The 27,479-nt window shown below is 35.7% G+C and overlaps 1 protein-coding gene across 2 annotated transcripts in view; it reads left to right on the top strand.

Moving 5' to 3' along the window:
- The window catches only part of LOC140169755 (astrocytic phosphoprotein PEA-15-like), a 96,478-nt gene extending 80,428 nt beyond the window's left edge, over positions 1-16,050 (top strand). The window contains exons 3-6 of one of the 2 annotated variants that reach the window (XR_011861395.1): positions 6,867-7,088; positions 9,648-9,788; positions 12,677-14,642; positions 14,708-16,050. Coding sequence is in view for 1 of the 2 variants with exons in the window: in XM_072193061.1 (XP_072049162.1) it covers positions 6,911-7,088; positions 9,648-9,788; positions 12,677-12,792 (435 nt within the window). In the remaining variant the exon portion in view is untranslated. The other variant, XM_072193061.1, reaches the window with a different exon arrangement.
- Positions 16,051-27,479: the final 11,429 nt, after the last annotated feature.

Here is a 27,479-nt window from a genome sequence, read left to right as displayed (position 1 = left end):
AATAACTGCTATCTACTGAAGATAACAAAATTAATAAATTGTATCTAATAAATATATAAACAAAAACTGCTATCTACTGAAGATAGCAAAATTAATAAATTGTATCTAATAAATATAAACAATAACTGCTATCTTCAGTAGCATCAGCCCTCGAATTAAGGATCTGAAGGGGCACTGCAACCTTTTTAGGGCAAGTTGGACATTGCCTTGGATTTTCACTGAAAAGGCAAGGCAGCATGGCAGTTTGTAATATTTCAAGAGGGCATCATGGCAACTGTTGAAAATTTGAGAAGGGCATCAAGGCAATTTCTCAAAAGTGAAGAAAACACACACAAACATAGATGATTTTATAAATGAAGGGGCAGGGCTGGGGCACCGACGGCAACTTCATTAGAGGGCATGGCAAGACTGCCTTGGGTAAAGGACATATTTTGAGGGCATTATGGCAGTGGGGATGGGCACCTACGGTAAAATGCCATGGGTGCTGTGGGTTAATTCGAGGACTGAGTAGCATCTTCTGGACAGTTATTATGTATATTTTTAACAGGTGCACTTACTTATCATTATGTATTAATTTCGCTATCTTGAGTAGGTGTAGTTTTTAATTTCCTTGCTTCCAGTACATGACATTTTAAGTCTTTATCAGTTTTTAATTTTATTGAAGGTTTACTATGATTAGATAGCAGGTATTCAAGAAAATATACTTTACTATCTTCAGTAGATAGTATTTATTATCTTATAGGTCTGTTTTGAAAATGCAGCCTAATTTACCATTTTTCAGTTGAGATTTTCATAAAAACAATTTCAGTCTTGATAATTTCACGGTGCCTGTTCTATGTCTAGTCCTGACACATTTTGAGTGAACCATCCATTTCTTCATTACCACCATTTATGAAACCTAAACCGTTTGATGCTTGTTGCTTGTCAGTTTCCAGACTGTCATATATCAACTATCAGCCATCACTATAAAAGCCATGATATCCTCATGTCCAGTGCATAGTCCATTGACCTCCATTCAACAAGTACAGCTCAAACTTTGACCTTAAGTTGTGGAGTAGAGTTTTTGTACCTAAGACATTAAAAGGTCATGCTATGAATATGCAAACATATTGGGGTTAAGGAACAGTGTCCTGATGGATGAGCATGATTTTATTAGCGACTCCACATGGGAGGCCAGACCCACATCAATGTGGACTTAAGAGATGTGGATAAATGTGAACTTTTCTTGTTTGCACAGACAACATTGCAACATGAGCCCATACATTGCACACAATGTAACATGCTTAGGCTAAAAAAAAGATTAATGCTATGTCTCGAAGCTTCAAAAACAAATGCGGAATGAGTTTTTTTTTAAATTTTTTTTTTTAAAGGTTTTTTTAAAACAAAATTTTGAATTAAGATGTCATTTTCGAGTGTTCAAAAGTACACAGTTTGAAATTGTGGTTGATTTACACAATTGAAGTACAAGTAACTTTTCTTCCAAATTTGTCTCATGATTTCATAATTTTACGACAAAAAACTAAAAAAAATGAATTAAAAAAAATTGAATTTGCTGTTTCAGCTGACATGGATGTGCTAAGAAAAACGAACGCGCGTGTGGGCTTTGAGACATAACAAGTTTACAAGTATTGCCCTCAGATCTAAATCTTAAAAAATCAACTTCCTCACACACATTTTTAAACCACTTGTAGTGATCTGTAGCATTTGACAAAAGCTAAGGACAGTAATTGTTTGATTTACTGTGACTATATGATCAATTCCTAATGCGGATCACAGTGCCCATGTAGACAGTTGATGCGGATCACGGATGGACACACATTGATGTATATCAATCCGGATCTCATGTTCCATGTGCAGTACCCCAGTATTCCCTCCTGCATGGAAACTGTCAACATCAATTTGTTTTGTTAAGGCTGAATAGTGGAACAAATAGATGATGAAGTAAATGGCCATCATATACAGGCTGTCTAAGAAAAACTAACAGAAAAAAAGATTGTAGGTACTGACTGTCAAATTTGTTTGAATTTGACTTATCAAGTTAATTGCTATGGCCATGTTGACCTCCATTTGGGGCAAAATCAAACAAAAATGTGCTGTTCTGTAGGAAAACAATCGGAAATAGCTACATGTGTGGTTTTTTTAACCTTTAAGACTGTAGGTTGACGTCTTATTTCCTTATGTTTTTTTGCACAAATTCCATGCGTATGTACTTGTTTGACTGGAATTTTGAACAATGCACAATGTTTATTTGTTTTATACATTTTTAAAATAAATGTTTAATACACAGGGGCAGAGCTAGGAATGGTGGCTATATACAAATTAAAGAGATTGATATTTATGTCTGTGAAATCATTTTTTGTCAAAATTATTTATGCCAAAAAATGCTGAACATTTGCACTTTTCTTCCCATTACTGTATTGTGAAGTACCATAATATAGCTGTTGTGTTAGTTCAATATGTTAAGAAAAATATTTTTCTTGATGACCTCATGTTGAGATTGGCTAAATAAGCTGTATTTTCACTCGCAAGGGTGACAGGTCTTGTCGCAATTTTGCTATTATTATTTTCACAGATAACTTGACCTTTTGAGGTCATTTAGTAGACTTTCTTACCACTCGTTTTTGTTATCCTAACAACAGTACGCCCTTTGAAAAGTGAACTTCAATGTACATAGTACGAAAGTTCTTGCCACCAGCAGCGATCGGTTTTTTGTGGCGGTTCCCATTTTTTTCTGATTGTGTGGTTGAATGGTACCTGAAAACTGGAGGGGTAATGACACAGGGCACTGCTTAACCCCATGAGAACTACCTGCCTATTATCAATTGGACCAATCAGCAACATTGTTAGAATAATTTCACCACCCAAAAAAATTGGGGTGAATTATTTGCAAAACTCCATTCTGATTGGTGATTAAAATGAAGATATCATGTAATTGACCAATCAGAGGCAATGTTATATCGACAGGTAGTGCTCAGGGTTTAACTGCCTTGATTTTGCACAGGATACACTGAGAGACACCCTATATTTGAAGCCCTGATAGTAATGTGTGCTTACATATGCCAGGAAGCAACTGATAACTAGTCATTACCATATACACCAGGTGTGAGATATAGATGGATGATGTTTACTCTTAAGGAATTGGATATTAACGTTGGGACAGTATTTTTTGTGGGAGCGGCAGAGTACACCAGATTCTCAAATTGCATTCTGAATATGAGGAATATCCTTCTGATATCAAATAATTTTGGTTTTTTTGAAATGTGTGATATATACAAATTCTATGACAAATTTTAAAATTTTATATTTTGTAAATATTTGATATTTAACAGTCCTCGAAGTAAACTTTATAAATCTAATGATATGTACTTAAATGTATGTAGCTGGGATGAAAAGCTGATGATCAATATTGAAAATTTTGACCTTTCATATTAAAGATATTTTTTTTTACCAAAAAAAAAACTAACTTTTTTGGTGTTTTGGAAATAAAATCCATATCTTCAATACAAAAGGTCAAAATTTTTAATTGATCGTCGACTTTTCATCCCAGCTACATACACTAAAAAGTAAATGGTTTAAGAGTATTTTCCGAATTTATCAACCATTGGTAAGCAATTTCAGAAATATTTTACAGATTTTGTTATAGTCCTCAAGGGATCTGAAGGTGCCTTTAAATGGCAGGTGATGGTTGTTAAGCTTTTCTGAATAAAACAAGGGAAGATTAACTATGCAACCTGCATTTTGTTATAAAAAGGCTTTTTGCACAGGAAATTATAAATTTTTAATGAAAGTGTCTAGTTTTGTGCTTTTGCCAAAAGTTATACATCATATTTTAATATGTTAATCCTCTCTTCATGTATTTGCAGGATTATTTAGAAGGGTTTTAAAAAATGTCAGGTTTTTAATATTCTGAGAATTTCCTATTTTCATTTATATTTAATTTTGTTTGTGATCACAGCATCCCCAGGGATAACATCCTCTTTTTATGACATATTTCGGTAGATATCCATGAAAAAGGCTTATTCCCAAAATTTCAGTTGATTCTTATTTTGCTTTTGCGAGTAAGGCATGATTAGGTGTATTACACTGCTCCATAGGCCACTGTTGTAATTTTGTTCTGGTGTATCAGAAATGTAATTCACATTTGACAATATTTTTGCTAAATGCAAAATTGGTCTTTGAGACATAACTTTTGGGTTTTTTTCAGCCTTATAATTTTGAGAACAAAGTACAAAATGTGGTTCAAGCATGCATTTAAACATATTTATTCACCAATATTTGCACAAGAACAAATGATAATGATACAAATGAAAGGGAATAATCCAAAATAATTAGGATGAATATGTAACTGATGCATGCTTGAACCACATTTTGTAGTTCTCAAAATTACAAAAATGGCTTGGGCAATTAGCGTAGTAGGCTGACGATATGACTTTCCTGTACACACATGATGGCATGTACCAAAAATGCCCAGATCTGAATTTTGATGAACTCTGATGTATGCGGCATTCAGGAAATCACCAAATAGATGTAGCCTATAAGTATGCCTACCTAATGGAAGTATTCTAGTCGTATATGTGGTTTCCACAACTTCCTTTCTCTGAGCAGAATAGCAGGAAAAAAAGTCAAATGTCACCAGCCTGTTTCAGTTTCAGGACATAGATGATTGGGGTATTCCAGTTAAAATCCATACACCCCCTGTGAAAGGCATTACCTTAATCTTCTACACAGGATGAATGGATGACTCCATTTTGCAGTCTAAACCCCCCTGTGTGGAAGATAAAGCTCGTGTTTTCCATAGGGGTGCAGATTTCAACTAGAATAGCACAATAGATATAGGCCAGGGCATGCAGATTTATTTAAAGCTACTATTTAATGGGGCTTTGACTGATACTTGAGACATGCATACACTCAAATGATCTCTAATAATCCCATCACGAATGGATGCTGAATTATGATTGGCTGATTTGCGGTATGAGTTCTGATTGGCGGATTTGCATGCTCTGATTGGCTAGCCTGCATGTTCTGATTGGCTGACTGAAGTAGGTCATAACTCATTAGCATGTTTTTGGTTAATGAGTTGCAAGGCTCTGAGATATCAATTTTTATGCCTCCACCGCGAGGCATACTGTTTTTGCAATGTCCGTGCTTCCGTCCTTCCGAGCTTCCGTGCTTCCGTCCGGATGCTATATCTCGGGCATGCATGGGCGGATTGACTTCAGATTTTCAGGATAGGTGGGTCATGGTCAAAAACTCTGGCTACTTTTTTTTGGGTGAGATTCAAGGTCATATACTGAGGTTAAAGGTCATTTGAGGTCAGGGGGCCCATTTTCCTTATTTACTTCTGTTCTCAGAGACTAGGGGTGCACGTTCCTCAAACTTGGTGGGTGGGTGCGTCTTGACCCCAGGCAGAACGAGTTTGTATTGGTTAGTGGGTCAAGGTCACCTGAGGTCACCCAGGGGTCATCTGAGGTCAAATGAGCAAAAACTGTTGTATGGCCATGATACTTGGTACATACAATCAACATTTAGAGCCAAATTTTTGGAAGGTCATTTTGGGGTCATCTGGGGTCACCCAGAGATTATCTGAGGTCAAATTGATAAAAACTGCTTTGTATCAACTGTTGAGTGCCCCATCGCTCCCTTTGGTGGAGGCATCACGGTCGACACTGTGCGTCGAAAACCGCGACATCCGAGAACCGCGGTCCATCTAGTTTTATGCTGTAATATCACATGTAATTGGTCCATTCAGTGAAATGGCAGTATAGTGTTAAGAATCTGGTTTGTGTATGAGTATACACTCTTTAAATAGAGGCTTAAATCCTGGCTTCACAAACGGGCTATAAATACACGCATTGTAGGCACTGGAATGAAATAGTAATTTTCTTCTTTTTACCTCATTTGTTGGCTCGAAACTAGGGACAATGTGATCAGTGAACACTAACATTTAAATACGATCTAGCTATTCTTTATGCAAATCACTTATTATTGCTTTAACCTCTTAAGGAAGGGAGAACATAGCAATCATTGATAAATATATGATACATATTCCATTTATAACCTCAGCATACCACACCACATGTGCATTCCAATCTTATCGCTCGTTAGATGATATACACACACAGGCGTGGAAGTTATTGATATCCACCAACAAGTTCCGCGTGTAACGTAGCAACGGATTACATTGACACAATGACTTGTGCACCTCCTATGCGCCAGAACAGGTCATGCTCATATAACTGCAGCATTTGGACATAGCATGATTTTGCCCTACTTCGATTGGTCCTTAGCTGCAAGTGTGTTGTAGTATGTCTGAATTTTTGAAGGGCATAATGTAAGTTGTGATTAAAATAGAGTGTATAATGCAATAAACCAACTGGAATGGAATAACAATTGAAATTAAAAATACAAAATTTTTGCATGCTGGACACACACATTGTCACAATTAAAGCCCTTTTCATCCCTATCATGGGCGAAAATAGTGTAAAATACAAAACGTGTGCGTGCATTAGCGCGCAAATCATCCCAGTAAAGCCTTTTTGAAAGCTCAAAGACATGTACATACTCAAAATAACAAAACCTGTATAAGTATTGTTTGATGCAATTGCAATTTTTATTTGCTTGTGCCCCGAAATTTGTATTGCCCCCACCCCCCTCCCCCGACCAAGAAAGTTGGCTACGCCCCTGTGCTTTACTGACTTAGTTTTAAACTTAACTTTCTTTGCATTTCAATTATAGTTCCAGTCAAACCACGTGATGGATGCAAGTACAATACCCTTCATAACTTGCTGAAACATCTGTCAGAAAAATCTGCCAAAAGGAGAATAAGTTCCTGATGATAGCATGTTTTTTTTTGCATTTTATTACAGTTTCAGATAAATTCCAGTAACCAACTCAAACCCACCTGAAGGATATGGGAGAAGAATCATTCCAGAACTTCCTGAAGCGTCTTGGTGAGAATATCTCGGAAGACGAAGTGAAGTCTCTGTCGGCAGCTTGCCAAGATGTCATCCCAAATGAGGAGAGAGACAAGATAAAGAAACATGGAGAACTCTTTGATTATCTGCAGAAGATTGGAAATCTCTCTCAAGGTGAGACTCAAAAGATCAAAGAGGGGGTGAAAGAGCAGAAGGGAGGGAGGAGAGGGAAACTGTTACTGAGAAAGGAAGGGATGAGAGGCAAACTATTACTGAGAAAGAGAGAAGGAAGACAGCAACTCTGGAGAAGTGAAGTCTCTGCCAGCAGCTTGCCAAGATGTCATACCAAATGAAGAGAAAGATAATTAAGATAAAGAAACATGGTGAACTCTTTGATTATCTGCAGAAGATTGGAAATCTTTCTCAATCTGAGACTTGTAAGATCAAAGAGGGCGTTTAAGAGTGGGAGGGAGGAAGGAGAGGGAAAGTGTTACAGAGGAAGGGAGGTATGAGAAGGAAACTTACTGAGAAAAAGAGAAGGAAGATGGCAATTCAGAAAATTCAGCAATGCTGCTTGCCAAGATGTCATACCAAATGAAAAAAGAGACAAAATAAAAAAATCATGGAGAATTCTTTGATTATCTGCAGAAGATTGGAAATCTTTCTCAAAGTGATCATTTAAAAGATCAAAGATGGAGTGAGAGAAGGAAGGGACGGAGGAGAGGGAAAGTGTTACTGAGAAAGAAAAAAGACGGGCAACTCTGAATCACTGCCGCTTGTCAAGACATAATCATCATCATCATTGAGATTGCTCAAGATCATTCTTGTCATCATCATCTCGTCGTCGTCGTCGTCGTCATCATCATCTTCATCATCATCATCATCATCATCATTACAAGAGGAGTTCAACCCTGGGATTGCAACATGATAGCTCAATATCTATTTTAGCAACAAGCGACTTGCATTGCTTGTATCAATCATCCATCACATAAATGCACTTTTGTGATTTATGTTATCACCTTGCTAATTATCTAATGCAGCCACTTGCCCTTTCAAAGCCAGACGTGATGGCCAGAATTTTTTTTCCATCTGTCCATGCAGCAATATTGCCTATATACAGTATACTGCCCTATTTCAGAATATTACAGCACTAAAATGTAATGAAGAAATATGGAAGTTATGTTTCATCTTGCAAAGCAGAAAAGAACTTTTTTTAATCCACAACATTTTAATGCTATATGTGACATGTTATGTCAAAAGGAGACACTTTTGGGTAGCTTATCAATTTTGAGATTTTTACATATCTTAAATAAAGAGATATTTTGCTCCACAATGCTGTTTCTCCAATGAAATTGGACATTCCTAAGCGAAGATATTGAATTCATAAGTTATGGCATTATAAAATTTGAAATTGAGATATCGGCCTTTAAAAATATTATTGACAATGTTAAGAGTAGGAATTAACTTCAAAAATGTCTCAAAAATACAAGATGCCAGTTATATTCTGGTCTGAAACTATCCGACAATGTTTTTAACATGAAGGGGTGGGGTATGAACGTTTGGACAGTATTTATTGTGGGAAATTAGAGCACATCAGACATATCGAATTGCATTCTGAATACGAAGAATGGCCTTCTGATATCAAATAATTTTGATTTTTGAAATTAGCAATGTAATACACATTTTATGGCAAATCATTAAAAATTGATATTTTTGATATTTAACAGTACTCGAAGTAAACTTTATGAATCTGATGATTTCTACCTAAAGTGTATGTAGGTGGGATGAAAAGCCGACGATCAATTGAAAATGTTGATCTTTCATATTGAAGATATGGGTTTTTTTCTCCAAAACACCAAAAAAATTAGGTCTTTTGGGGAAAAAATCCATATCTTCAATATGAAAGGTCAAAATTTTCAATTGATCGTCGGCTTTTCCTCCCAGCTACATACACTTTAAGACTATATCGTTAGATTTATAAAATTTACTTCGAGGACTGTTATATATCAAAAATGTTAAAAATATCAAATTTTAATAATTTGTCATAAAATTTGTATTATATCGTGAATTTCATAAAATGAAAATTATTTGATATCAGAAGGACATTCTTCGTATTCAGAATGCAATTCGATAGGTCTGATGTGCTCATGTCCCACAATAAATACTGTCGAAATGCTCATTCCAGTTCCCTTAATAACATCACAAATTCACAACAAACTCAAATTGTGAAAAAATCACCCCGGACAGATTTTTGGTTAATTCTCCATTTATGATCCTGCCCAAAGGTGTCTCCTTTTGACATGACACGTCACATATTTTCTTTAATCATGAGTAGTACACATGGAGATGTGATCACTAGTGGAAATTTATAATAAAAATTCTTTCAAATCGCTGAAAATTGGACAAAACTATGAGAATTGAAAATATTACCATTTCTATGAAACTTTCTCATCCAAACGAATGAAAACTACTAATTACCGTGTTAACAACCTTATCATGTTAAATGTTTCATATTTAAAACAATGTGACAGGTTGTTGACATGTTAATTAGTATTTCTTATTCATTTGGATGAGAAAGTTTTATAGGAATGGGAAAATGTTCAATTCTCTTAATTTTGTCTAATTCTCATCGGTTTGAAAGGATTCTCATTGTAAATTTCCACTAGTGGATGTCAAGTGCATTGATCAATTTATCGACTATTTTTGTACCTTTCTCTCTCTTTATCTCTGCAGATGACCTCAGCTACTTGGAGCATGCATTAGAGAAAATTTGCCGGCCAGATTTAGTAACACAAATTATGGAATTTAGAGAGCAATTAGGGAAGGGTGAAGACAACAATCAAGATATATCAGGACCAGCGAGAAAGTACAAAGGTAGGGTCCAACATCCCCTGGTGGAGTGGGGACAGTTCTGGGAGTTCCCCTAGGTGAGGGGGTAGTGGTTGGGGTGAGAAGGGATAACCCCCTGGGTGGGGAACTTCCCTGGTTGCTGGATCATTGACAATAATTCTGTTTATTTGGAAGTTTTTGCTCAAAGGAAGTACTTTCTTAACCTTAATACCCCAGGTGCTTTTTTTGGCAAAAGGGATATCACTAGATCCAGAGAGATCATACCACTGGTGTGTGCTGTAAAAGGGGACATTTTGGCGGGGTTTAATTTTCGTGAATTTCGCGATTGGAGCTTCAACCGCAAAAATAACACCTTGTGAATATATGCAACAGGAGCTAACAGGGCACGGCAGGACTTGGCAATCGCGAAAATAACTTTTGCAAAATGTCTCTCTTACTCTAAATCATAAAAATAACTGCTCATGAAAATATCCCCTTTACAGTACCTTTGCTAGCCAATGTTTTGGTGCCTATAGGTGTGTTCAGAGGATGACTCAGGATCAGGTGGGATACTTACTTGTAGTTGTTTTGTGTATTGAGAGTTCTTTTATGTTTGGCAGGGTTAGGGTTAATTAGACTGAATTCTCAATCTTTTGTAAGTGAACAAAGTACCCATACAATACATAATGAAATCAAGTACACCTGCATTAAAATTGGGTTCCAGTAGAAATCCATAATCTCCCTATGAAAGACATAACCTTAATCTCCCACACAGGGGGTGTGGATTTTAAATGGGGTTACCTGAATAAGCCCTTTTGCAATTTCAGATCGAAGTGCATTGTGGGTAATATGCTCGGACTTAATTGGAGATAAACATTGAAGACTCGCCACAGTATTTCAATGAGGGTGAACTTTGCACTTTGTAAAAAACACTTCCTACATGTGTTTTTCATATTTAATGGGTCTTGATGTCATCTGAACACTTGCAGGAGACAAGGAAAGTATTGATGGGCAAGTGAAAGCGGGAAAGCAAAATCATCGGGGAATCCCTTTAAGGGATCTAAAAGGAGCGTTTATTGTGTTTCGACAGTATTTTTTGCTATCGAATTGCATTTTGAATCTGAAGCATGTCTTTCTGATATCAAATAATTTTCATTTTTGAAAATCACAATATAATACAAATTTTATGACAAATTATAAAAATTGATATTTTTCAAATTTTTGATATATAACAGTCCTCGAAAGTAAATTATATAAATCTAATGATATATTCTTAAAGTGTATGTAGCAGGGAGAAAATGCCGACAGTCAATTGAAAATTTTGACCTTTCATATTGAAGATATGGATTTTTTCCCAAAAGACCTAATTTTTTTGGTGTTTTAGGAAAAAAATCCATATCTTCAATACGAAAGGTCATAATTTTCAATTGATCGTCGACTTTTCATCCCACCTACATACACATTAAGTATAAATCATCAGATTTATAAAGTTTACTTCAAGTACTGTTAAATATCAAAAATATCAATTTTAATGATTTGCCATAAAATGTGTATTAAATGCAATTTCAAAAAATCAAAATTATTGATATCAGAATAACTTTCTTCGTATTCAGAATGCAATTCGATATGTCTGATGTGCTCTAATGTCCCACAATAAATACTGTCCAAGCGTTCATACCCCAGCCCTTAAGGTGCGGTTCATCACATGCTTAGTCAATGGAGGAGATTGAGTTGTTTATCTCTCTTTTCTCTCATGGATATACCAACAATGCATGACTTTGATCTGAAATTTTTAAAGGGCTTATGGGCAACTCCATTTGAAATCTTCACCCCCTAGTACATGAGAGATTAAGGTCATGTCTTCCATACAGGGTGTATGGATTTCAATAGGAATAGCGCATTATGTAATGAAATCAGATACATCTGCGCTCAAATTGTATCTTCATAAAATGCAACACTATACTTTGCCACAATTCTTAAGAGATCCTGCCGCAAGATTATGTACTGAATATTTTATGAGTTTAAATGATGTACAGAAAATGCAGTAACTTACTTGTGATGCGATCAAGCGAAATCAATCTTGTGTCGATTGAAATCATAATTCTGTTTATGAGCCATTTTCAGACTTACGGATCTCTAGAGATATGGCCATTTTAGTGTTGCTCAGAACAATAAAATATAGTTGAATATACTATTATTATCTCAAAACCAATATTTCCAACATCCGAATTATCCTTAGTATTTTATTATTCTGAATCTGAGCAACACTAAAATGGCCATATCTCTAGCTCCGTAAGTCTAATTATGATGGGAGGTTTCAGCAAAACAAAGTTCTGAATAATAGTATTCAACTTCCTTAGTATTTTATTTATTCTGAATCGGAGCAACACTAAAATGGCCATATCTCTAGATTTGTAAGTGTAATTATGATAATAATTATAATAATAATAATGACGGTATCCGCCTTTCGACGCTCAATGGCGCTTGACACAACAAGTTCAAAAGATCTGAGAAAAATATATCAACATGGTGACACAGTTCATAAGAAAAAGAGTCATTATACTAAAAGAGTCACTCTTTGAATGCCTCATTGTATAGATGGGTCTTAAGTCCAGATTTGAAAGTTGCGATATTGTCACATGTTCTTAGTGCTACAGGCAGTGTGTTCCATAGTTTAGGTGCGCACCAACTTCGAAGGATCTATCTCCCCAAAGGGTTCTTGTATGATGGGAGTTTTCAGCAAAACAAAGTTCTGAAAATGGCTAATGCAATGAAATTGAAAACAGAATTTTGATTTTAATCGACATCAGACTCATTTAGCTTGATCGCATCACAGTTAAAGCTAACATTTTATGGGAAAAATACTAATCTATTTTTATAGAAATGTAACAATATGGTTTAATATGTTTTTCATTCCTTTTTTTTCTTTGCAGCAATGAACAAGGATACAGGCCAAGTACCTGATGACATCATTTCTGGGCTAACCAAACTAGAGCTAGCGCCCCCACCATCACAAGCCGACAGAAAGAAGACTAAGGATTCAAGATAAAAGTTGCCTTCATCGTATAAAACCAAATGAAATTGATAATGTTATGTTCACTACAATGGGTCCTGCAAGGAGCTGGAAGTTAAAAACTTATTAAACTTGTGAAAGAGAGCAAGTTTATATAACATGGTCTGACTAAAGTATTCTTTTGTCTGACTACAGCTGCATTTTATGTCATGAACAGTGGATAACAGGGTTAACTGTGAATTTGTGTTAACCCCTTGAGCACTACCTGTCGATCTAACATTGCCAGTGATTGGTCAATTACATGATATCTTCACTTTAATCACCAATCAGAATGGAGCTTTGCAAATAATTCACCCCACTTTTTTTGTGTGGTGAAATTATTCTAACAATGTTGCTGATTGGTCCAATTGATAATGAAAACTTCTTTTTGGCCAATCGGCAGGTAGTTCTCATGGGGTTAACATATAAATCAACTATCTGAAATGTAAAGTCAATATACCAAAATATGAGTTCCATATGTTTAAAGGTGGTACTACACCCTGTGATAAATGTTGGGACTAATTTTGCATTTTTCTCAAAAAATAACTACACACTGGTAACAAAAGTTATGTGTTATTATATGGGCAAGAAATCCAATTACTTCACTGAAATAATTGTGATTCAAGACAAGTGGTTCATTATATAATGTTAAGAAATGAGGTACATTCTAGCGGTACCTCTTTTCTTATCATAAATAACATACCGCTTGTCTTGAGTCACTGAAATTCCAGTGTAGTAACTGGATTCCTTGCCCCTATATAATATACATAAATTTAGGCCTATTATTTTTTGAGAAAAATGCAAATTGACAAATTTATCAAGGGGTGTAGTACCACATTAATGAACTCTCATCACCATGCACCATATCTTAGACCAAAAAAGTGGAAGTTTGGCCTCGATTTTGTAAAAATGGGAAACAAGTTGTTACTGCACCAATGAATACCCACCCTAATTTCTGAAAATCCAGAAAACACCTTATATATTTTTGCAGTCTAATTGACCAAAAAAACATGTTTTTAAACAAAATTTATCACTTAAAACCTGCTTTAACATATAAATTAATTAGCACCATAGCATGATATTGCAAGTTACATGTTATTTAGGCAGCTACCACTATATTTAGGCAGGTTAACAACCAAACGACCTTTTTTTTTCAAATCGAGTGAGACAAAACATACACTTTTTTTTTTTTGCCTTACTAAAATTAAACTGTCCAGAATTTGGACTCCACCATCTTTGCAAATCGGCAGAATAGAGCATCTCCAGATATTTCAATTTACCATAATAATGCCCATCTGCAAACTTGAATTTTAACTATACTTTGATCAGCTCGTACTCTGGGGAAATGTTAGGCCATTTCCACTACGCCGAAAAGTAGACCGACGTTAAGAGCGATATAGTTGACATGTACGGTCAATTTTTTGCGTGTTAAAGAAAGGATATATAGTATAGAATTTCAATTAATAACTTGTGAAGCTTCTGGCGAGATGTCACGAGACAATTCTCAAAATAAAATATATTGATATCAATCCACGATGTTATAAGCCCACTGATTACGAGCTGATCAAACTGTATAATGTGCTAGTTATTCTGTGTAATGTACTGTGCCAATCAAACATGATAAGTGCCATGTGTCCAATTCTTTCAACAGATGCAAGTTTTGATTTGGGGCCATCGAAACCCCCACACACGAAATGCTTCAGGTACACTATGTTTTGGACACTATGTACAATATGGATTGTGCATATTAGAGGCTATACCAGTTCATGTTTTCCCATTTGGTATGCCTAGAATTATACTGGTTAAATTATTGACCACAAAGAACACTTTTGATTGGTTGCAAAGAGGTGCATCATCACATATTGAGCCAATCAGAGATATGATAAGAATGGGATTGATTGGTTGCAAAGAGGTGTATCATCATATTTGAGCCAATCAGAGATATGATAAGAATGGGATTAACCTTAAAATTGCTGAGAGATCTTAAAACTCTATTTTAATTGGTTACTGAGACAATCAAATCATGTGATTAACCAATCGAGGGCTCTGTAAGAAAGGTATTGACAGACTAACCCATATTTGCTACACATATCAAAGTGATAAAACCAAATGAAATAAATAAACCAATGTATTATGGTATGATGTATATGACCAAAGTAATATGTATGCTTATGAGTCATGATGTTTTGTGTACTATATCAATTGATAATGATATGTATTTATTTATTTATAAGATGATTGTAGGCCTAGTTGTCATGGTGATGATTTTGGGTGTATTTATTGAAATGATAATATAATTATATATGTATGGTTTGTCTACAGACCTGTAATATACATGTATGAAAATTATAATTAAGTACATCTACATTTAATGTAGATGTGGATTCTATGTACTAAGTATATTCTTTGGTTCAACTCGAGTTCGGTAGTGATGTCCCCGTCAGTGATTTTCGTGATTGCACTGCAAGCGTGCTGACAAGCTGCCCTTGTATGCATGTGTGTATGCTCTGTGCAACTGTAGACAGCACTGACCATCATCATTACTGCTATCTAGTTTAGAAAGCACTAACTATCATCATCATTGCTATCTACTCTAGATAGCACTAACCATCATTATTGCTATCTACTGTAGATAGCACTAACCATCATTATTATTGCTATCTTCTCTAGATAGCACTAACCATCATCATTATTGCTATCTGCTGTAGATAGCACTAATCATCATCATTATTGCTATAATAGACAGCACTAATCATTATCATCATTGCTATCTACTGTAGACCTCACTGATCATTGGGCGAGTATATACTGCGACCAGTAAAATATATACCTATGTCACTACTGACCTTGAAGCCAACCAACGTGTAGACAACAAATGACTGAATTTTAAAAATTCCCGTAGTAACAATATTTTGACCTGTTTTGTCAGTATAAACTGTTAAAAAAATTTAAACAAAATCTTTCCTGTTTTAATTATACTCGTATGTAGAAGAATTTGACAATTAACCAAGTGGATGTAGAGTTGGGCTATTCCAGTTGAAATCCATACACCCCTATGGAATGCATGACCTCAATCTCCCACACAGGGGGTGAAGATTTAAAATGAAGTTGCCAGTGTAGGAAACCCCGTTTAAAATTGACACGCCCTGTGAGGAAGATAAAGGTCATGTCTTCCAGAGTGGGATAGTGGGCGTATGGATTTCAACAGCTATAGCCCGATACTGTAAATTGTTACAACCCAGCAAACACAAAATGTCTTATGTTTAATTGTTAGGTTATATAAAGTGTATAAAAATTTTTATAAAGTTCAGATAACATTTTTAAAAGCTTACTGCAAAACATAAATATAATGTTATTAAAGTATTGACAAAATATTTTGCAAAAATGTTTGCGAAAATATTTGAAGATAATATTCAAACAACATTTTACAAAATATTTTGATCTTGTATGCATTTTCATGACATTTATACATGTATAACACCACAGTTAAATGTTATTAAAACGTTTTGGTCAAAACCAAACACCTGATTGAAAGTTTTAAAAACATTTTTGTTTTTGCTGGAAAATAACCACAAAGAATTTTTTAAAGGGACAGGTTACATTATTGTGAACTTTATCAATGAAATGGACGGTTCCATTTTAAATCCACACACCCCTATGGAAGAGATGACCTTAATCTTCAACACAGGGGGTGTCAATTTTGAATGCAGTTACCAATTCAGGTAACCCCATTTGAAATCCACACTCCCTATGTAGGAGATTATAAGGTCATGTCTTCCATCAGGACCATGGATTTCAACTGGAATATGCCAATGTGTAAAATAATATTTTGCTTGTATGTTACACAAACTTGGAATGTGTAATGGTGTTATGTGGTATTAATTTAAATGTTTTTTCTACAAAAAAAGTGTACATTTTAGCAATTTGTGAAACAAAAATTAACATTATCAACAAATTATCATATAATGGTGTATTTTAATGACATAAAACAGATGAATAAAATATTGGTGATAATAATATTGTGATATATAGGAATTCATATATAACACATGTTGGCTAATGTGATAAAGGATGTGCTATAGATATCTTGCCTTTACAATTTAATTTATCTATACTTACTAGTCTATGACGAGTGCATCAAAGCGGTTAGCGACCAGCGAAAAAAAATCTGTTCTACAGGTTTGACCGACCCAAATTTTGCATTTAACATTTTGAGAATATTCGGGAATATGAATGTGAGCAAAGTAAGGGATTTTTTTACAGATTTTGGTGATTTTAAAGGGAATGCTAAGGTCATTTGCCTAAAAAAAAAAAATGCGCAGCTCAACTTGAAAGGTCTGTCTACCATTAGAACAGGGTTTTTTTGTCGCCTAATCAACTTTTTTATATTTTTATGTGTTAATTTCATTTGCCAAAATATATTCTGGGGAATGGAGTAGTATATAATTATTTTGATTTTTACATGTTAATGGTAGTAGCTGGTGAATCACAGTGGTGGATCTACTGGGGGCATTTGCCAAATATTTTTCTTGCTCCCCAGCTTGCCCCCTCCCATTTTAACCAAATTTACGAAATTTTTCACTTCTTGCAACAATTTTGCTCAAAATTTGTTGAATTTGCTCCCTCGGCCTGAAAATGTTGGGTCATATAAAAGGTATTACAACAATTTAATAACATTTGTGAAAACTTCATGCTAAACATAGTAATAAAATATTAAGTGTTGACAAAATATTTTACAAATCTTTGCTAAAAAACATTTTGCAATAACATTTTAATGTTTTTACATAGAAAATGTACAAATATTTTCATGGCCTGTATATTACCCAGCATTTACATTTTATTAAAACGTGTTGAAAATCCAAAATGCGTTTATGACAAGTTTATAAAATTTTTTAAACATTTTTGTGAGTTGCTGGGAAAATGTGCTAAAGGCCGTTCAGGCCTTTAGGTCAGAAAATCTATGAGCCAACTTCAATTTGTATGGGCCAATGCTCAATTGTGGCATTGACATATAAATATTTAAATGTTTAATATTTTGAAGAAGATTTGAATGTTATGGTGGTCCACATAATGTGACACTTTATAGACAGTGATTGGGCTATTCCACTTGAAATCCATACACCCCTATAAAAGACATGACATTAATCTTCCCCACAGGGAGTGTGTATTTCAAATAGGATTACCTGAATGGGTGATTCCAATGAAATCTACACCCTCTATGTCAGAGAGTAAAGCAAAAAACAGATGTGGAAGTGAGTGTATAAACAGCAGATTATCAGTTGTAGTCCTACATGCACTATTGCATGGAATATTGGATAACCTAGGGGATAGTTAGCCCAAATTTGCAAGACTAAAAATCATGCCTTCAAGGTAAAATAAACCTATTAATGTTTGGCCTGGTATCTGTCATTTTCCTGGGAAACAATGATTCTCAAGTTGGGCTTTAAGGTTATGTCTTTTAGGGGTGTATGCATTTCATATGAAATAGCGCATTAATGATTTCACACTTGTCGGGTATATATCCTAAACAAAATATATGGATGTCATGTCTATAACCAAAAACAAAAACTGTATGCCTCAAACAGCATTCGAAATAAGCCTTATTGTAGTGCAATTTGCACCCCAAAAGTCGCCTGTTGCAATACAACTATAAAAGTGTGGTGCAAAATTGTGATACCACATTGTACTGACAGTTATGTATTGATTGTCTGAGACTGCACTTCAAATTGCTCTGTGTCAGATGAAATTGCACCACAACTTTCAAATTGGGGTGCAAAAGTACACCACAAGGTAAAATAATTAATTCGAAGACTGGCCTCAAATCTTGCAAAGATTTTAAAATCCAATTTCCCACCTCTTCAACATTTAATTTATCTTCTTTTGAAGTTTATGGGCCCTTTTATGTGCTAAATCTTTTGAAACTGGTAGATTTGTAATAGAAATATAAATGTGTGATTTGGTGCTATTTGCATTATCATTCAAACATATCATTACTTATTCAAGTTATTGATCGCCTATCAAGTATCATTAAAATGGTTGTCAAGCTGATTTATGGTAGTCAAAGTACATAAGATTTCACACCACCAAATACGGTTGTGCGCCCTGAATGCATTTCTCAGAAAAAGCCATGCATAGCCTAAAGTAAGCATTAAAATGAGCAGAAATTTGCATAACTTTGGCTAAATTTGGATTGGTCATGATTAGTACCGGTAATATCAAATCCTGCAAGTGTACCACAGACGGGAGAGATCGAGTATTTTTTAATGATTTTAAACAGTTGTTTCTGTACAGAAACACTGGCATGATTTTGGGGGTAAATTAGGTAATTCCCGGACATCATAGACTTCAGGGGCCAGTCGTAAAAAATAATGACGGTCAACCTATATTTTAATCCAGTCAGAGGGATCAGGCTAGAGCTAATTTCAACCATCATAGCTGTCGCTATTAAGAACCGAGTCGCTCTTGCGAAGAAAAAATGACGTTTTCTTGGGGCGAATTTAGTACATATCTCTATGGGGATTTATTTGGTGGTGTGATATCATAAGAGGTCAAAGAAATGACAGTGTTGTTTTTTACCTTAAAACATTACATTTCCTGAGTTAACTTTTGTGATATTTACTCCGCACGTTATAGTTGTGTGATAGTCAAGGCCTTGTCACATCATTTTGTTTACTACGAAGGTGGCTTTTAATGTTCACTCAACTGTACAGTCGAACGCAATTATGTAGAAATTCTCATGCATTCATAAATCCTCGGCAAAAGAGTACAATAGGTCTGCAAGCTCCTAAAGTGGGACAAAATATCATAATAGTTGTTCCAGGGTTTCTCATGACCAGCTAAAATGAATGACAAATATTGGCAGGTATAGCAAGAATGGGGCTATTACATTTGAAATCAATATACACCCTCTGGAAAACATAACCTAAATCTACCACACAGGGGGTGTAAATTTCAAATGGAGTTGCCCATTCAGGTAACCCCAACTTGTGCAATTTCAATGTGCAATTAAAAGTGTAAGCTAAATTGGCAAATTATGTCATACAAGTCAAGTATTATTTTACTCGGGCTCCCCTACATTCAAAACTCCCCTAGAACTAATTCAAAACTGCCCTAAATCTGAGCATTACCAATGAAATCTTCCGCACAGATGATATAAAACATCTAATACAAATACTGGACTTGTACAACATAGTTTATTGATTTAAAATGTAAGTTTTTTATGTTTCTTATAGTATATGTTTGTTTACATTTCGCACCCCCTTTGATGGTAATTGCAGGGCGACAGACTCTATAATTATTATACAAGAAGGAGTAATTTTTTTATTTAACTTAAGAACTTTGATTGTAAACTTTGATTTCAAATCAAATAATAACAAAAATGTTATCGACCATGCTTACATGTGCTACAAGCTTCTGCATAGATCTGCTTGATAATTTTTTAAACTACAATATCGCAAAATTAAAACAGAAGATTTGATTGGTTTGCCATGATACTACGGTACTGTATTATTTTTTCCCTGTTTGAAACAACAGAGGGCATGCTGAATGTAGACATGATACAGCATAGGTCATCTCATCGTTGTGAAAGTGTTTTTTGATGGAAACGAGAAGCATTATTTCAACTCTTTAATTATTGAAATTAAGGTGAATTTTCCATGTCTTGTGATAGATCATTTTTGAAATCATTGCATTGACCATTTAAAATGTGGTATGTTGTTGTAAGATGAAAAAGAGCAACAAAGAATTGTATTTTTTTATCTACTATTATAATAGTACATCCCATGGAAAGGTTCCACCTGAGCTTATTATTATTTCATTTGCGTACATGCATATCAATCAAAACATGTTTGCCTAAAATGCAACGTTTTGCGTAACTTATAAGGGTCTCATAAAATACAGAGTATATTTACGGTTAGTTACTTTTAATATTTTATTTTCATATCTTTGTTCACTTTGAATTTGCATGTATCTTCCTATTTTTCAATTTCAATCCTGTATTTACTATGAAATTATGGTTACGGTATTATTGTTTAAAATTATGTCAGAGATTATAATAACAGGCATTTTGAAGATTTATAATATAAAAAAATAAGGCATGAACAAGCAGGGAAATCTTTGCTCTTAGAAAAAAAGGGTGCGACAGTGGTTCTTCAGCTGTTCCGGTCCAGGGGACACCTTTAAAGATGCTTCAAAGAACCAGCCATGTAAGGTTTGTCAAAGGTTCTTAAACCCCTATTGGTTATATAAGGAACCTTTTTGGGTTCTTGATCATATAAAGAACCTTTTTAAAGGGTCCTCTCTGTGGGACAAAAAATCCAAGTTCCACTTTTTTTTTTCTAAGAGTGTATCAGAAAGGAAGAGGTCCATGGCCTGTTTTTTTAATATTTTTGTCATTTCTGCTTATTTTATCTTATGATACATTGTTGTTATCATCACAGATGAAAAAGACCAATCACCAACAACATCTAAAGTCCCAGAATCACCTGTTAATGAAGGCCAATCGTTCACAAAGTCAGAGAAACAAGACTGCTTCGCCCATGCTGCATATTTTTACGGTCTAATCAGGTAAACAGGAAGACACAAAACGCTCTACTACATAACACAAAGGCAAACAACGCTGCAGCATGCTGGTACGATTTGTTGGGCATGAACGATTGCATGGCCCTCATGAATATGCAAGAATTCACAGCATACAAAGCATGAGGACTTTGTCTGTTGGAGGATGGTCTGTATTATATTTTCTTGTCTGTGGTAATCATAGACCCTGAAAATTGCAGGGTCTATGATGTGATATGGTTTTGGAGCTGATTCTTAGCAGTTGTCACTTGAAAGCAATGGGCTATTCCAGTTGAAATCCACACTACCCCTGTGGAAGATTTTGGAAATACCTTCCGCAGGAGGAGTAAGTTTTTCAATTGTAATTGGTCAGAGATAATTATTTTGAAACCCATACTCCCCCTGCATTATGGTTTTAGCTATATATCTTCCACAACTGGAGTGAGTATTTCAAATGGAAGTTACCCAATTGTCTCTTCTATTCAAAACTTATACTCCCTCTGGGCAAGACTTTAGCTAAATCTTCCACAGGGGTAGTGTGGATTTTAAATGGAATAGCCAAATCTAGCCTATTTTGAAGAGTTTAAGCAAAACCATTTTGATAACATGGTTTGCAGAATTTGATAAGGGTAAAATGGTCTAGATATCAGAACTGTGCATTCTCCAATTCATCTAGGCCAGCAGTTCCAAACTTTTTATAAGCAACCCAATATTTGCCTGACTTATTTGTCACCATCCACAAACTATTATAGTGGTATATACCCGCAGATGTCCAGGGGGATGATGGGTGAGACCAACATTTGAGTTGTCCAGCTGACTAAACTAACCAGTACAAACTGTACAAATGCCGAACAAATCACACACAATTTGCCATGCTTACCCAGCAAACACAAAAACGTTTTAAAAACGTTTTAAATAAGTTATATTTTGGCTGTTGGTTTATATAAAAACGTTTTAATAACATTAAAATGTCGGGTTATATAAAGGTCATGATTATGTTTTAAAACGTTTTGTATGAAAACACACTACAATAATATTTTCAAATATTTACAAAAAATGTTATTGTAAACTATTTTTGCAAACATTTTTGCCAAATATTTGAATATTTTGAAATATTTGAACCCAGCAAACACAGAAATGTTCTTAAAATGTTTTTTTCAAAACCTTTAATAACATTTAAATGTCGGGTTATATAAAGGTCATGAAAACGTTTTTAAAACGTTATTGAAAATATTTTTGGCAAACATTTTTAGCAAAATATTTTTTCAACCCCAAAATAACATTCTGTTTAGAAAGTTTTGTATCAAGTTTTCAAGAATGTTTTTGGAATGTTATTAAAACGTTTTTATACCATTTATATAACCCGACATTTAAACGTTTTCTGTAAAACATTTTTTGTTTGCTAAGCAGAAGATTATCAAAATATGTTTTTTAAGGTTATGAAAACGTTTTATACTCTTAATATACCCTTTATATAACCCGACATTTAAACATTTTCTGACAATCTTTTATAACCTTTTGCGAATGATGTCGAAAACGTTTTGTGTTTGCTGGGTAAAGATAAATTGCGCATAGCTCAAGAGTTTGAATTCAGGTACACAATGCAGCTTTAGAAAATGTGATTTACAGTCAGGTTGTTAAAATTTTGTTGATGTGTAAGTTTATAATACTAGGTTTGTGATTTTCTTTCGGAAGGGTTTTGCTTGCGATCCTTTTCAAATGGCTTCAAATCCTCAAAAGGGTCATGACCCACAGCTTACATTGAGCATGGAAACTACTAATCTAGTCCAAATACAAGTCCCCCAAAATAGTCTTCTTGTTTTGAAAATATGTTTAACCAAATTATTAATGGTGAAAAAAGATTCAATTCAATAACAAATAAATTCAATAAGTGTAACTTTTTAACAAAGTTTTGTATTAAAGAAAAATGTGTGACAGTAATGATGTTTTGCATTTGTTTTTACCGGCAATCAGGGACCTTTTTAACTTTTTCCCATCAACCGGGGACTGATAGAAAACAGAGGCTGTCACCGATTGGAGCTGCTAATGCTGCATGTGCCCTCTATGGGGGGGCTTTTAATTATAGCACAGCCGATTACAATGTAACATAGAAACCCTTTTGAGGGAACATGACGCTCCAAAACCAAATGTAAATACAGATCAGTTATTTATTATCCACCTTATATGTTTGGAAGGTTGTATTATGTAAATGTTTTATCATTATGATATGTGGGAATACCAAAAATAAAATATTTATGAATATATATTAATGAAAAACTGTGTTTTCTTACTTTCGCCATGCATGCATTGTGAAGGCAGCCAGGCAATTCCGCTAAGCCTAAAACATTTAGGGGGCACCAAGCCTAAACATTTAGGGGCACCATGCGCGTACGCAGGAATTTCTTAAGGGGGGTGTGATGATAAAAAAAAAAGTAACAAAATAAAGAAATGACCGCGTAGCTATCATCCCGTCAGCTTGCGCGACGCAGAAATGTCTGAGGGGATGTGCCCCCTCAGAATTTATAAACTTTTGCAAAATGAAGACCTAATTGAAGCGATTTGGTGGACAATTTTGGCACTATTAGTGTGTAAAATTTTAATTTGAAAAAGCCGAATATTTGTGAAATGACGGTCCATGAAGCCTTTCGTGAACACGTTTCCCTACAGTTGTAGCCCTATTGTGTTAAACACAAATTGGTAAATGTCGAAAGCAGAAGCCAAAATGGCTACTTCTTTATCCACTACACAGGGGGTGTCTGGGGGGTATGTTCCCCCCTGAGAATTAAGAAACTTTTGCAAAATGAAGACCTCATTGAAGCGAGTGGTGGACCATTTTGGCACTATTAGCATGATTAGTGTGTAAAAATTTAGTTTGAAAAAGCCGAAAATTTGTGAAGCCTTTCGTGAACAAGTCTTACTTAAAGTTGTAGGCCTATATATAAATTGTGTTACAAATTGGTAAATGTCGAAAGCAGAAGCCAAAATGGCTACTTGTTTATCCACTACACAGAATGTCCCCCCCCTTCAGAATGAAGAAACTTTGCAAAATGAAGACCTAATTGAGGCGATTTGGCGGACCATTTTGGCACCGTTGTGTGTAAAATTTTAGTTTGAAAAAGCCGAAAATTGGTGAAATATTGGTCCATGAAGCCTTTCGTGAACAAAAGTTTTCCCTCCTGCAGAAGTTGGAACATTTTGCAAAATGAAGGTCCGATTGAAGCCATTTGGTGCATAATTTTTACACTATTTAAATCATTGCTTCAAACAGAAAAAAGGGCCCGAACTCAATTTGCACAATTAAAACCTTTACGTACGTACGTTGCCGGGGTAGGGGTGTGACGATATGGAGAGGTGTTGGTGTTAACATGTAGGCCCTATATCCATGTCAATTAACAATTAAATGGGGATGTGGGTGTGTGTGCGAGGGGTGTCAATACCGGGTATAGGGGAGAGAAAAATTTGAGTGGGGGTAGTTAAGACATCTATTAGGCCTATGATAATTTGATATTATGTCCCCTATGCCATGCTCATCTCCCTCCTCTCCTCTGCCCCCCCCTCTCTCTCTCTCTCTCTCTCTCTCTTCCTCTCTCTTTCTTTGCCTTTTCTCCCCATATTTTTATTTTTTGGACAAACCCAAGGGGGGTGTTTCACACACGTAACACCCCCCCCTGCGTACGCCAATGAGGGGCACCAAGGCAAAGGCATGTGGCACCCAGGTAACTTCGATGCCTCTGGTTACTTTTATCCTGTTAATTTAAAGGAGGATTTTGTGATCCTATAGCATCCTCTTTTTATGACATTTTTCAGTAGATATCCACGTAACAAGCTTATCCGTTTTAAACTTTTGTACCATATTTCATCAATTTAGCTTCAATATGGCAAACTTTTTCGCCCCATGCTCGCGCATTTGTACCATTAACTTATTCTGTCGCTAAAAGGTGGTTGATTCACTATAGGCCTATATAATACTTCAAGAATTTTTTTCCAACCCCATCCCCCAATGTCAAAAAGAAATCTACGCCACTGGTTTAGGGGCAAATTTCAAACCAATTCCTTGCCTTATAGGGTGTTTTTATTTGAGTAAAATCTTCATTTAGGGCAGTGGCGTGCGCAGCACATTGCAAGTGGGGGTGGGGGCAGGTTGTTTAGTTCCCCCGAGTGGAGTATGATTAGGAGCAAATTTTGATGCTTTTAATGTTTTTCCCATGAATCCCCGAATGACCAACAAAAGTGGTGGACCATGGACCCCTACCCTCCCCCCCCCCTTTGCGCACGTCACTGGTTTAGGGTCAGTTTGCCAACATTTTGGCATCCTCGCCATTCTTGAAAGTCACTCACGCGTCCATGCTTACAACTTTTTACATAAGTGCCCCCCCCCTGTGAAATGGCCTCCATGTTAGCTCTATGTATTTTGGGGCTTCAACATTTTCAATAGGGCTATAGGCCTGCTGCTGTTTGCCTTGGTTTTTTTAACAAATATCCATTTTGAAAATAGGCTAGGGTTAATGGGACACACTGACACAGGGTAAAATGGGACAGTGATTTTCAGAAATAGGCCTACTTGTAGGGCCTATACCTTAACATAGTCACATTCAAAAGAACTTTGATATAATGTCTGTTTATGTTTTTAAAAGTACAATTCTTCATTAAACAGGAACTTCTGAGGGCCGTAAATGTTCCATTTTTTTTTTTATTTGTAAGCAGAGGTCACGACTTGGGGCTAAATATCTGAATCAATGGCACGGATTAGTGTTTCTCAAATTAAAAAAAAACTTCTAAAGCATCAAATTGTTACTTTTTTCTTCGAAAATTATAAGCATGATAAGAAAAGTTGTCTTTTGGAAATGTGCCAAATTGGGGTAAAATGGGACGCCATTGATTTACTACTGGCACATTTTAAGATTGAGGCATAGTTTTAAACCATTTTCGTCAAAGTTTGCCCCTTTGAAAGTTTTGCCCCCCCCCCTTGCCCACTGGCCCTCTGAAAAGTGCTGGTAGGCCTAATAGGGGCCTGAGGCGCCACTCCCATAGTGGACCCATCGGCGGCGGAACCGGGGGGGAGGGGGGCAGGGGGCCAGTGGCCCCTCTACTTTTTCGACCAAGGGGGCCTGCCCACCACTATAATCAAACCCATAGGCCTAATGTGCTGTGTGTAACATGTTTTGGTGAACATAAAATAATTAAATCTCTATTCCCCGGCCCCCAACTCAACCCAAAATTGGCAACCATGAAAGTTACCAAATAGCACGGAAAATTTTTTACCAGTAGGCCTAGCAAGGACCGCGAAATTGGCAAAATAGGGGGTAGGCCTATTTAATTTGCACTGTCCGCAAAATTTGGATAAAAGGGTAGGCCTACTGGTAGGCGCTAGGCCTTCTTGACGAAAATCCAGTAATTTTATGTCAATATTATATTTTATTGTCATTGAAAAAGGGTGTTTGAAATTCTAGCCATTGAAAAGGGGTGTATGACATTCTAGTCATTGAAATAAATGAAAACCACAAAAAGGGGTTGTTTTTGGCAAAATTTTTGTCCTCGATTTTGCATGAAAAAGGGGGGGAGGCCTAAATATGAAGAAAAATCATTGCAAAGGGTGTCTTTGAACGATTTGTTCATACATACTCACTATATAACGGCGCGCGTGATTGGTCGAGAGCCGGGCATAAACAGCGTTTATGCCCGGTGGCCCGGATGTGCGATCTCGGGGTGAAGACGAAGGAAATTCATCGTTTTTTATGATGTTCCTTGTTATATTTTGTTATTATTTTGATGAAATAAGAATCACAAAATGTTCTGGTAGGCCCTATGTATGAACGGGGTTCATTCATATATTTTCATGACTAAACGGTTGTTAATGCCCTCGGGCCGCAAGCGGCCCCTCGGGCATAAACAACCGTTTAGTCATGAAAATATATATGAATGAACCCCTAAGTTATGGTAACTCTCATGGGTTGCCAACTTTTGTATTGAGTGGGGGCCGGGCTCTATTCTAGACCCTTAACATGCTTAAAGAAAGTGTAGGCCTAAAAATGATGCACCAAATAGCTTCACTTGAATTAGACCTTTATTTTGCCAAATTTTCTAACTCCCTTATGGATAAACAAATTTCCCTTTTCCCTTCTGTTTTG

This window comes from Amphiura filiformis, chromosome 14 (genome assembly GCF_039555335.1).
Source record: "Amphiura filiformis chromosome 14, Afil_fr2py, whole genome shotgun sequence".
In the NCBI taxonomy this organism is placed as follows: domain Eukaryota; kingdom Metazoa; phylum Echinodermata; class Ophiuroidea; order Amphilepidida; family Amphiuridae; genus Amphiura; species Amphiura filiformis.
Note: the sequence above shows the minus strand (reverse complement) of the source record. Positions and strands in the feature narration are given on the sequence as shown.